We start from the raw sequence: 13,361 nt of genomic DNA on the forward strand, positions 1-13,361 counted from the left end.
GTCATCACCACGCCCCTCGCACCCAGTTCCGACCCCGCTGGTCACACGTCCTCTTGTTTACCCACACAAACACAAACAAAACCCCAGAGAACTCCTACCTCGCCCCCGTGTCCGTCAAAGATTCCGAAGATGGACGGGTGCGTCTTGTTGGCTAGGTCCGTAAGAACTTCAAATCGGTCCTCCATGTGGTCTCTCCGGCCCTGGATGGAATACACGGCCACGTTGTGGCTCTTAAACTCCCAGGTCTTGGAAAACTCGGCCTCCAGGACGTCGAGTCCCCCAAGCCGATCGTTCTGCATGATTTCGGCCACCTTGCCCTTCACCATCTTCACGGCGTCCCGGCTGGACTTGACGATGGTCTTCACCTCGTCGGTGTGGAAGAAGTAACTCCACAGTGCCAAGCTGATGCACAGCAGGAAGAGCGTCTCGGGTCTCAGCAAGAAGTAGCGCATGATGCGACCCAGCAGAGACAGCAAAGTCATTGTATCCTCTATCATTTATTATCGCTACAGCCCCAGCCACCAGCAGCGACGCGCGCCCCGAAGGCTCGCCGGGTCCCGGAGCACTGCGGGGACAGCCCGCGGGGAGGGAGGCGGAGCAGCAGCCCAGGGAGGAGGGAGGAGACTCGCGAAGCAGGGCAAGAGGCTGACGAGCAGGCTGCTCCCAGCCCGCACGGCGAACAGAGGCAGTTTCCCTTTTGTCTCCTTGCCTCGGCGGCAAGGAGGCCCGCGCCTCGCGCACCGGCGCCTGTGCCCGCGGACCGCGCCGCCTCCCCTCCCCGCTCCCCTTTGTGAGGCGGCGGCCGAGGCGGCAGCGGTGACAGCAAGGCTGCGGCCGCTGATGCCCGAGATGGGCTAGAGAAATCAAGTTAAAGTTGCGCCGGGCGAGTCTACGGCGGTGGGCGGGAGAATTCGGGGACGCTGGGGCCCGCGCGGCCCTTCCGCGGGTGCCCCTCGCCGCTCTGGGGAGCGATCAGCAGCAGGTGAGGAGGCACGGGACGCGAGAGCCCGGCGGGCAAGGGATGCACGTCCCCTCGGTCGCCGCGGCAGGGGAGCGCAGAGCCGGCCGAGCGCTCCGATTCCTTCAGACACCCCGGGAAGCCCCAGAGAATAAAAGTTTTGCGGGAGCTTGGGCAGAGGCGGGGTACGCGGAGCCCGGCGACGCAGCACGATCCGCGCTGAGCCGCAGGCGGCCGGCGGGCTCAGCCTGCCTCTCCCCAGTACCTCCCTGCTCGGCTCGGCACCGCTCGGCTCGGCTCGCGCGCTCGCTCCTCTCTCCGCGGATCGCGCTCGCCCCGCCCCGCGCACTCGCCCCGCCCCGCCCCTCCCCGGGAGCTGGGACTCCAGGCCCGAGGTGCTCGCGCCGAGCTGTCAAAGGCTGAGGTAGCTCCGCCACGGCCGGCGCGCTGGCGGCTCGGGGCGTTTCGGACGAACTCGGGGGGAGAAAGGGGGCGCGTCCGCTCTCTAGGTCCAGTATATGGCCTTTCCTCCCTTGTGCGGACTCCCAGGACAAAATAATAGTGGTTCTGGTCGTCTGAACGGCGGTTTTCTCAGGAGCTAGTATCGCTGGCTGGAAAGCAAAGTGCCGCACGTGAGCGATCCCCCCTCCGGCTGGCCGCACTGTAGTGCGGTCCCCGCCTCGCCTGGCATAAGGCAAGCGAGAAGGGACGCACTTCTCCAAGCTCGCAAAGCGAGGCGGAGAGGATCTGGCCGTTGGGTTCTGCGACAGAGGCCTGCTGGGATCTCACGAGAGGCGGAGAGCGAACCTGAGGCCTAAAACCTTTCTCGCGACGAGAAAAGACCCTCCCGACAACAGCAGGATGTGGGGACTCGGAGCCACAGGGAAGTGCGCTCTGTGGATAACTTCGGGAGGGGCGAGGATGGGCTAGCCTCCCGAGGGCTGCGGCCGCCCCTGGAGCAGAGGACGCAACCACGAGGGCCTTGGGCGGTGACAGCCCTTCGGCGAAGAGACAAGGAGCCTCCTAGTGGAGCCCCGGGGCGCTCCCACCCCACTGCCGGGCGAGGGCTGTGACTGCGCTGTTCCAGTTTCAGGACCCCTCTGAAGCTCCAAACTCCACGCCTCCTACCGCCAGCTCAGTGATCGCAGGAGAAAGTGCGGTCCGGGTGGGAGTCTTTCGGTGAGCAGAAGTCAAAGGCCGCAGAGAAGAGTACGGGCTTCCAGAGACCCTCAAGGATAACTTGGTGACACACGGGCAGGTGTCGATGGCCTTGAAAATTTGGGGGAAATGACCAATGTGCAAATCAGCTTAAAATACAGAAAGAAGGGAGCTTTAAAGGAAAATAGTCACTCTCGCTACCCCTGTCCAGGAAGAAGAGTGCTGATCTGCAGCTTCCATTCCGCTAGACTGGAGAGTAGGGGCTTCCTGATCCAAGCCCAGCCAGTGTCTGTCTCCCCAAGCATTCCTGCATTGGTATGATTCCCAACTACGTTTTTTAAAAAACAAAAATAAAAATAAAAAGGAATAAAATACTGGAAGGAAATACACCAAAATGTTCAGTGTGTTTAACTACAGTAGTAAATGATGTGGTTTTCATGTTCTGCTTTGGACTTTTTGTCTGCTTTCTACAACTTTTCCAAAACATTTACAAAAAGCACAGATAACCATCAGAACAAGAAAGAAAGAAAGAAAAACTTTGACATTTAAATGGCATATACAGTATGTTCTCAATTATATACGCATGCATAGGAAGACAGGAAGGAAATAGGAAGAACTGTTAACAGGATATTGTTTTTGACAACTAAGATATGGTCCCCTATTTCGTTTTGCACTTTTTGGTATATTCCACCTGATAAATAGAGTAAACAGTTTTGAAATTAAGTCATTCTGTTCAAAAGTCATAAGCCATGAGATTCCAAAATGAGGTAATGAATTTTAAAGTCTTTAGGAACTATAAAGCAAAAGTAATACATTAGTGTTGTCATGAAGATAAGAGGTTACAGTATTTCTTACTGTAAATTAGCAAACGGCTTTTGGGTGAATTATCAGATTTTGTGTACATAAACCTTTCTCTAATGGCAAAGGCAATTTCCAGATAAGTTGATCAAGATTACAGAACTACAGGTCTAACCAGGCCCTGGAGCAGAAGTAAGATTCCAAACCTGGTGACCCATCCAGCCTGTCCACAACATTACTATATTGATGATAGCAGCAGATACTCATGAGAGACATAACTTGTGTTTCCTCCATACCTAAATAAAGAAAAGAAAGGACCATACTGGTTTTCCTGGAAGTTAAATAGCAAAAGGAGGTCTTGACTTGACTAATAAATCCAGATACCCTGTGGATTCTGTGGAGATATGCTTTGACGTTTACATCTAAGTAGTTCATTTTTGTGAAAAATCAATAAAATGATTTTTCAAGCAGACCCTATAGGCATTTTAAAATTTCTATTAAGAAATTTGTGTCATTTACATAGTAACTTTCAAATTACTAATAAATAATTATTTTTATTATTATTTATTATAATATATTAATATATATTATGTATAATATAATATATTATAAATTATAATAATATAATATATTAAATATATAATATATAAATATATTTATATTTTTATATTATATATATTATATTATTTATTTATATTTTAAAAATAATATAATAAAAATAAACTTTCAATTTACTAATAAAGCATTTTGTTATAGGTCACTATGAATGTTAATATGTTTGAGAAAAAGAACTTCCTGTAGTGACAAACTAACATTTGCATATTCCCAGAAATCATAAAGCTTTTTCATGTATATCAATTTATTTCCATTCTTATAACAATCATAGGAAGAAAATAAAGGAGCTATTACCTCTGTAATAAATATGAGGAAAATGAGGCACAAAGATGTTAACTGAATACCACAATTCAGTCTTAAGAAATTGAAAACTCAAACTCAGTTCTTCTGACCACCAATTCAATACTCTTAGCCCATTGATTGCCCAATGATACTGAGATGATTAATCTGCAGTCAAATGCTCTAACACTGAGATGACTAATTTTTATGCTTCCCTGGTAACATTTCAGTGGCTCTTTGTTATAGAAATCTGGAAAAGAATACACAAGCCCCACAATGCTCACTTTAACCTTTGACTTTAGCCTTGTCAGCACCACACTCCACGCACCCACTGAGAATAAGTGCTGGGCAGAGGACAAGAACAAGTAAACTGTCCTTCATCTCTACATAAAAGCCTTAAAGATTTGTTGCTAGAGTAAAATACTATCTGAATTTCACAGGGAAGAAAAGAGTATCATAGACTCTGCCTTATGCAAATACTATACCATTACAGGTACATAGTAATGAACCAAAAGTTAATTGCAATCTGGTTTTCATGAAATAATATTTATTATTTAATAATTAAAAGTAATAGAAAATATTTATTAGTAATATTTACCAGGTAATTACCATTTTAACTTGGCAATGAACTCATGTCAGCCTTGCAAGAATATAAAGAACAAAAAATATAACTTTTAGAAGTAATACAGTCTCAGAAAAAAACTTTTAGAATTGTAGCTCTTAGGTTTAAGAAATCTTTAAAACAGAGTTTGATAACAAATATATTTTTTTCTGTATGATGGTCTATGATGTCCTCAGTTCCTTTTGTTTTTGACACTTATTGCAAAGTTGTAAAGGTTAAGTAAAATGACATCAGCTCTGGATGATGAATGTGATGAATGTAATAAAAATATCCCTGAAGTAAATTTTAATCTTCTATACATATAGAAATTCTCTGCACATTTTTCAGTTTACCAATTATGAGTTTGATTTGTGTTCTGTGTTTTGTATTCTTTTGTATTTATATTCTTTATTGTTTCTGCCTTCTGCCTATTAATATATACTGAGTAATGACTTGTATTCTTTTACTAATATTCTATCAATGTACATCTATATTTTTAAACTATACATAATTTCACCATCCCCTTGTCTTTTTAAAAAATAACATCATCATATATGTTTGTATCCCTAAGTAAGATATTTTTTTAGTTTTGCTTAGTTTTAAGCTTTTTATAAAATGGGATCTTACTGTGTGTAGTCCTCTGGTATTTTTTTTTCTTACTTAATACTGCTTAATACTGAATTTCTAGAACCTTCCATGCCGTTACATATAGTTCAGTCATTTTCACTGCGGCATAATATTCTACTGTGTGACTATAATTTATCTATCTTCCTTCTATAGACAGTAGTACACCTAAGGAAATAAATTCATCATTTTTAAGTAAGATAATATATCAATCTCAACTTGTAATTTTAATCTCTCAATCGTGTCAAATGGAAAACTAATCTAACAAACACCAATCATATTATGGTGTAATATGATTTTGTTTCACTGGACTCCAAAAACACAAGGTCCTTTTCTATAACCCATGTTTTTGGATTAATTATAAATATATATCAAGGAGACTTTTCTCTGATTAAGATTTTTATATCATTGCACCAAGTCTGTGTACATAAACCCCACCCACCTGAAGAATCCATCATCTACCCTAGGCTTCCCTACGATAATCTTCAAACAAGCTTCCTAAATTATAAAGTTAATATAAAGCATTACCTTAATTTTTATACTAATTAACACACATCAACATTCTAGCTAGTTCATAATGTGAAACATTATGAATAGTTGAATAATCTTGCTTAAAACCCCTATGTGATTTCTTAGCACTCTTAGAATAAAGGCACAAGTCTTAGCTACGGCCTTCTTGTCCTTCTCAGTGTTGGCCTTCTCAACCATGGCACCTGTTCCCTCAGTCCATCCACTTCAGCTACATTTGCCTTCTTACAGCTCCGATAAAGCCTCAAACTCCCTTTTTACTCAGGACCTTTATTCATGCAGTTCCACTTAGCTAGTATGCTCGCTTTTCCCAAAGCCACTCTTCCATCCACACTTCCTCGTTACCTATCATCCCTCAGATCTCAGCTCATGTATCACTCTCTCAAGAGCCCTTCCTGACTCAACAATTGAAATGAGGTCCCTCTTGTACTCTCTCATGGCAACCTGTACTTTACTTCAGAGTGCTCATCAAAGTTGTACATATATATTTTGTGTGATTTTATAAAGTTAATGTCTGCTCCCTGCCCTGACTCACTACAGTTTAAATGCTCCATGAGAGCAGGAACCGTTTCTGTTTTGCCCTCCAGTGTAACTGTGGCACCTAACACAATGCCTGGCACACACTATATATTATAAATATTTGTTCATGAATGAATGAAGACAGTTATTCTAAAATCCTTATTTCAGACCCACTCAGATTCTCTCTACTATTGCTGGTAATAAGTGAAACCAATCAATGAGGCTTTGAATCCTGGATAGCAATAAAAAAGAAAAGTCAAAGAATAACTCACCCATGGATAGTTAAAAATTGATTTTACTAACAGACAAAACATTAAATGTCATTCAAGGTTTTATGGGGTTTTTTTTACCTTTTTTTTTTTTTAACATTGTTGCTCTTCTTAAGATCATACTTTCATTACTGACACAAGGGAATTCTTTGCAAGAACATTTTTACAAAATGAGTGTCCTTTGTCCATTGCTCTACTAGGATATTTGTCTTTTTTTTTCTTTTGAAGTGTGAAAGTTTTTTTTTTATCCTAAGTTTATTATTCAAGGTGTAAATATTTTTCCCATCTTATCATTTACCTTTCCATTGTTTATGATGCTTTGAAATATAAGGAAGCTTATTTCTGGTTTTGTTGTTTATATTTTATTTTTACAAAACCACTTCTGGGGCATATGGGTGGCTCATTCGGTTAAGTGTCTGCCTTCAGCTGAGGTCATGACCCCAGACCCACATCAGGCTCTCTGCTTGGCAGGAAGCCTACTTCTTCCTCTCTCATTCCCTCTGCTTGTGTCCCCTCTCTCGCTGTTCCTTTCTCAGTCAAATAAATAAATAAAATCTTTTAAAAAAGAAAAACAACCAATTCTATCTTTCTCTTTAATAATTTGTGCCTGCAAGCTTTTTGTTCCTCCATGCACCAAGCTCTCCAATGCACTCAAGGTACATTTCTCCAGTTATTTTTCCTACCATTCCCAATACAGTGTAGACTATAACTCATTCATTTACTCAATCCTCTGTTTATAAGTTTGTCATTTATTCAGCACCAGCTACAGTTAGTCACTGTACTAAGAACAAGGCAAAACAGACATGTTTCCTACCTTCATGGAGCTGATAGTGAAAAGGGCAGTTCTTTAACATACTACACACTGACAAATGTCATTAACAAGAGCATAAGCACACAGTATACACTTCCTGTGGTGAATGTGCTGATGGTAAAGTCAGGGGAAAGGGCCTGGTAGCCCTTCTGCAATGGAATAAATTGCCGTTCTTGGTTTGGCACTGCCTGTGCAGGTGTTCATTACTGTCACAATGTTGGAATCTCTTGTCATCTCACTGCAAAATCACCAGCCCATTTTCTCTACACAAAACACACTATGTAGCTAGGGAAGTTATTGAACCTTGTTTACTTCCATCTTCTCACCAGTAAAATAATTATCATACCTATTCCATAGGTCATTTTAAGCATTATAGGAGCCAATATTCATGAAGTACTTAGCACAGTGCCTGGCACCTATTAATCACCCAAGAGAAGTGAGTTATTATTAGTCAAAGGGGAGGAATAGATACAGTAAGTTTATGGGCAACTCATCAATATAAAGCAGGGTGTGATAAGACCATATCTGATACAAGACATTTTGGGGATTTTTAGGGAAAGAAATCATACCTGACTGGAGGGATCAGTAGGGTTTCACAAAGGAGGGGATTGGAGAATTTGGACTGCAAAAAAGTAGGGTTGGATACAGGGAATAGACTTCCAGAAAGAAGAAACAGCACTTATTCTGTTTGCTTACAATATTTCAAAAAGAGGAAAGCTTGGAGGAGTAGCAGGAGGTAAATCAGAATTCATCACTTGGCCCTGTATTTTGGAGAACTTTGAATAATAATGCATTTATATTATTTCATTGGTTATACAGAGAGGCTTGCAGGTTTCCAAAGAAGGAAAACAACAAGATCAGAAATATGGTTACTATAATGTGACTATATCCACTCAGATCCATCGGTATCGTAGGAAAATATCCTTCAAAACTTATCCCTTGTATTTGCACCCCCATATCCATAGCAACATTATTCACAATAGCCAACAGGTGGAAGCAACCCAAATGTCCATTGACAAATGAATGGACAAGTAAAATGTGATGTATACATGCAATGAAATAGCTTTAAAAGGGAAGGAAATCCTGCCACGTGCTGCAACATGGATGAACCTTGAGGGCATTATGCTAAGAGGACATTATGCTAATAAGTCAGTCACAGAAAGACAAGCACTATGTGATTCCACTTGAAAGAGGTATCCTGGGCACCTGGGTGGCTCAGTTGGTTTCACATATGTCTTCAGCTCAGGTCATGATCTCAGGGTCCTGGGATCAAGCCCCATGTTAGGCTCTCTGCTCAGCGGGGGAGCCTGTTTCTCCCTCTCCCTCTGCCTGCTGTTCCCCCTGCTTGTCTCTCTTTTTCTCAAATAAAGAAATAAAATCTTAAAAATGAAAAAAAAAGAGGAATCCAGAATAGTCGAATTCATAGGAACAGAAAGTAGAATGGCAATTACAAGGAGTTGCTGGGAGAGGTAGAGAATTGTTTTTTTAATGGGTATGGAGTTTCAAAGTTTTGCAAGGTCAAAGTGTTTTGGAGATTTATTGTACGACAAGGTAACATACTTAACTTCCTGAACTATACACTTAAAACAGTTAAGATGGTAAATTTTATGTTACGTATTTCTTACCACAATAACAACAAAAATAATAATAAAACTTAGACTTTGCTCCTGGCAACTTCAGTATTTACCACTCAGAAACTGATCTTAAGTCCTTTTTGAAAAAAGAGTCAGCCTCGTTAACATTTATTTATGCGCCAATAGTATCAGGTCTAATTTTATGCAAAGTCTTCCTCTGAAACAGGCTGATCACATTTGGACTTAGTGCCCCCACAGTTACAATTCTGGGAAAGCCAAGCTCAAAGCAATGCAACTTTAGTACCAGAATATCTAGGAAGACATTAAGAAACAGAAGGTCTTAAATATTTCGGCATCCAAACATGAAGTGAGTTCATTTAAGACAGATGTTGAAATCATAGTTACGCTTTTGGTAAGAGAAAGCTGTGAGTGGACATAAAGCATAAAATATCACTCCACTGTGACTGTAGACCCTTACTATTCACTGAAAATATCTTTAAATAAGAACCCATGCTTGAAGGGAGCACCTGGGTGGCTCAATCGGTTAAGCGTCTGACATCAGCTCAGGTCATGATCTCAGAGTCCTGGGATCAAGCAGCATTGGGCTCCCTCCTCAGCAGGGAGCCTTCTCCCTCCCTTTTGCCCCTCCCTACTGCTCAAGAATGCTCTCTCTCAAATAAATAAAGAGTAAAAAAAAGAAAAATAATCCATGCTTGCTGGATGAGACCCAATCAGAAGTTGAAGAGAAGTCTTTATTGATGTGATTATATGTCTGAATTTCATTTTAAAATATCTGTAATCTTACAACAGAAATATCCAGTGATTTCAGAGCTTAAGAGGGGAGTACATTCTTATTTGGGATTCATCCCAAAGATTAACAGTTACTGAACAGTAAAGCCTCTTCATTCCCACACATGATTCTCATGGGGAACGAGAGGAGAGGAGGAGAAAAAGGATCACATAGGAGAATTACATGGGAGGAAGTGGGAGATGTGGTTTGACAAAGTGTATTTTTAAAGCTTCCTTTTTTTTCTTTAAGAAATTCAGGGGTGCCTGGATAGCTTCGATTTCTGATTTTGACTCATGTCATGATCTCAGGGTCGTGAGATTTAGTCCCTGTGCTGTCCTTGTTGGGCTCTTTACCCAGGGGAGTCTGCTTTGAGATTCTCTCTCTCACCCTCTGCCCCTCCCCATCTAGTACTCCAGTGCTCGCTCGCTCTCTCTCTCTCTTTCTCTCTAAAATAAATATTTTTAAAAAATAAATCAATAGGGACACCTGGGTTTCTCAGTTGTTAAGAGGCTGCCTTCGGCTCAGGTCATGATCCCTGCATTGGGCTCAATGCTCAGCAGGAAGGCTGCTTCTCCCTCTCCCACTCTCCCTGCTTGTTCTGTCTCTCACTGTGTCTCTCTCTGTCAAATAAATAAATAAAATCTTAAAAAATAAGTAAGTAAATAAATAAATGAATAAATAAATAAACATAATAGTGAGTTTAAAATAAATCTTTTTTTCTTTTTTCTTTTTTTATGTTTTGTCCTTGTAGCCTTGAGATAAAAAACAGTAAAAAGTCATTTCCCTCTTCCTCTCTGAGGAAGAACCTCCAGCTCTTAGGCCCTAGATATCTGGGTTCCCTTAGCCCAAGAGGGCACCAGTTATTTATTCAGTGGTATTGAGGTTGTTCAGCAGACCACCCACACTGATTTGAAAGGTCTGTGCCTCTAGGAGAGAAGGAACCTGGAACTGTGAATGGGACAGAGTTTTTGGAGAGGAGGAGCACCAAGGGGTAGGGCCATAGCCCCTGGGGGTGCTGAGTGACCTTACAGAAGCAGGTTCAGTCCAGGCTCAGAGACCCAAGCTTGGCGCAGGGAGAATGGATGCCACCATCAGGCATCACCCGCTGCCTCAGGGTGCAGCCAAGAGCAAGCTGACCTGGGCACAGATCCAGGCAAGCAAGACCTGCTTCAGATGGACAGGGTCGCTGGATGACCTCAAGGAGAGGTTTCTTTTCAAGTCAGGATTCCCTAAGGCCCTGGTCAGTAGGGCTGCTTTAAAACTGTTAGAATCTCCTGGGCCTCCTGGAGATAGCTCAATCTGATAGGAAGACTGCTTGAGATTCTCTCTTTCCCTCTCCCTCTGTCCCTACCTCTAAAATGTCTCTCTAAAATAAATAAATAAAATCTTTTTTTAAAGAACTGTTATAATCCTCAAGCACTTACTTTCAGAGGCCCCAACTCACCACATATAAACCATATTGAAATGTACCCATGTCCCACATTAAATAAAATTTCTTTGGCCAAAAAATTTTTTTGAGTTTCTATAATTTTGCTTCTGAGAGTATTTTTCTATACCTAATTCATTTAATATATGTTTGGCTCTAATTTCTGAGGAAGGTATTAGGCGTATTCTAAAAAAATTTTGAACCATTTTCAAATGTGATGAAGTGTTTTATATTAAATTCTATTATTAACAAACATACAACAGTAGAACATTTTGTAAAAATTTAACCGAGCAAAAAAAATTTTAACTAAGCAGCTGTTCACTTTGATTTAGCTAGTGTGTATTTTTCTAATTAGTGAACTTCTTAAATCCTCAGGTCTTGTTTTTTAAGATGTACTTCTTTATTTTTGAGAAAAAGAGGGTAGAAGGGGGGCAAAGGAAGAGAATCTTCAAGTAAACTCCCCACTGAGTAAAAAGCTCAACTCAGGGCTTAATCACTCAATCCATGAGATCATGACCTAAGCCAAAACCAAGAGTCAGATGCTTAACATACTGAGCCACCCAGATGCCCCTTAAATCTTCAGGTCTTAAACATTATCACAGCCCTCAAAAAGCTTGTGGGCCCTGGCATACTGACTCTAGGGTCTCATGGACAAAATATTCCTGGGTGTGTCCTAGGAAAAGGGATGGGACTAGAAGGATGACCAACAATGTGTGGAAATACATTACCAAACTTCTGGAATAAAGAGGTCAAATCGGGTCTAATTTAAGGTATTAAAGAAATGTAGCATTTCCCCTCTAGGGATCATGGAAATATCTGTGCCTGAGACAGACACTGAAGAGAGTCATGGTAGGGAGTATAGGATTTAAAAGTTTGAGAAGCCTCAGTTCCTGTTCCAAAGGTCTTTAAGCAGCACAAAACAAAGGTGCTAATTGAGAAGGGCAGGCTCTATCAGATAGTTTATGTGAAGTGTCCATACACCAAATGTAGGCTACTAGTTTCCAAACTTTTTAGAATTGCACAAATTTTGAAGTGATTAATCTCCAACAGTAAATATTTTTAAAGACAAAATCATTTAGCTGAATGTTTGCATTTGCCAGTGTATTTAATTTTATTTCATTATATCATGCTTATTACTTGTGGTACACATAGGTTAAAATGCTGATTTACAATAGGATATTTTAAATAAACAGACAGTGGTATAATTTATTTTCTTTACAAAATGTGAATTTGCATACCACATAAAAGGAAGTGATATCTTTGTCTAATGGCAAGGAAGTGAGTTAGATAATCTCATTGGCCCAAATTGATTCATTATGCCTTGATAGCCTACTACACTAGGCACCAACATTTCCTCCACTTTGCCCCTAGTGTATGCTGATCCCTGCCCTGGACAGGTTATGCCTCTTTGTAAGAGAAAATGATACACTATCTTATCCCAGGTCCCCTAGGAAACAGCCTGAGGCAACACTAATACGCGATCTCTCATTTGTGGGAGTGCAATACCGGGAAGCAAAGGTAAAGGGAAACTGGAAATGAATCCAGAAAAGAGGGGAAGATATACAAGGTGGTAGATTATTTCTGGTGATGGTTACACCAGAAAACACAGCTGGGTGCTCACTGAGACATTCATCTCTCAAGAAACTACATGGAAGAAGTTGCTGTGGCTGATATCGAAGAGGTTACTGCCTATGTTCTCCTCTAGGATTCTGATAGATTCCTGTCTCACGTTGAGGTCTTTTATCCATTTCGAGTTTATCTTTGTGTACGGTGTAAGAGAATGGTCAAGTTTCATTCTTCTACATATCGCTGTCCAGTTTTCCCAGCACCATTTATTGAAGAGACTGTCTTTTTCCCATTGAATATTTTTTCCTGTTTTGTCGAAGATTATTTCACCATAGAGTTGAGGGTCCATATCTGGGCTCTCCAATAAACATTGGGGTACAGATGGCCCTTCTTTTCACTACATCTGTATCTTTGGGGTAAATACCCAGCAGTGCAATTGCAGGGTCATAGAGAAGCTCTATTCTTAATTTCTTCAGGAATCTCCACACTGTTCTCCAAAGTGGCTGCACTAACTTGCATTCCCACCAACAGTGTAAGAGGGTTCCCCTTTCTCCACATCCTCTCCAACACACGTTGTTTCCTGTCTTGCTAATTTTGGCCATTCTAACTGGTGTCAGGTGGTATCTCAATGTAGTTTTAATTTGAATCTCCCTGATGGCTAGTGATGATGAACATTTTTTCATGTGTCTGATAGCCATTTGTATGTCTTCATTGGAGAAGTGTCTGTTCATATCTCCTGCCCATTTTTTGATATGATTATCTGTTTTGTGTGTGTTGAGTTTGAGAAGTTCTTTATAGATCCTGGATATCAACCTTTTGTCTGTACTGTCATTTGCAAATATCTT

At 41.3% G+C, this 13,361-nt stretch overlaps 1 protein-coding gene across 1 annotated transcript in view; it reads right to left on the reverse strand.

Annotated features, from left to right (window-relative positions):
- The window catches only part of PPM1L (protein phosphatase, Mg2+/Mn2+ dependent 1L), a 291,645-nt gene extending 290,338 nt beyond the window's left edge, over positions 1-1,307 (reverse strand). Inside the window, exon 1 of the mRNA XM_046002401.1 lies at positions 99-1,307. Coding sequence (XP_045858357.1) covers positions 99-497 — 399 coding nt within the window. The 5' untranslated portion in view covers positions 498-1,307. The remainder of the gene's footprint in view (positions 1-98) is intronic.
- Positions 1,308-13,361: the final 12,054 nt, after the last annotated feature.

The sequence above is a fragment of the Meles meles genome, chromosome 4 (genome assembly GCF_922984935.1).
Source record: "Meles meles chromosome 4, mMelMel3.1 paternal haplotype, whole genome shotgun sequence".
Taxonomy (NCBI): Eukaryota; Metazoa; Chordata; class Mammalia; order Carnivora; family Mustelidae; genus Meles; species Meles meles.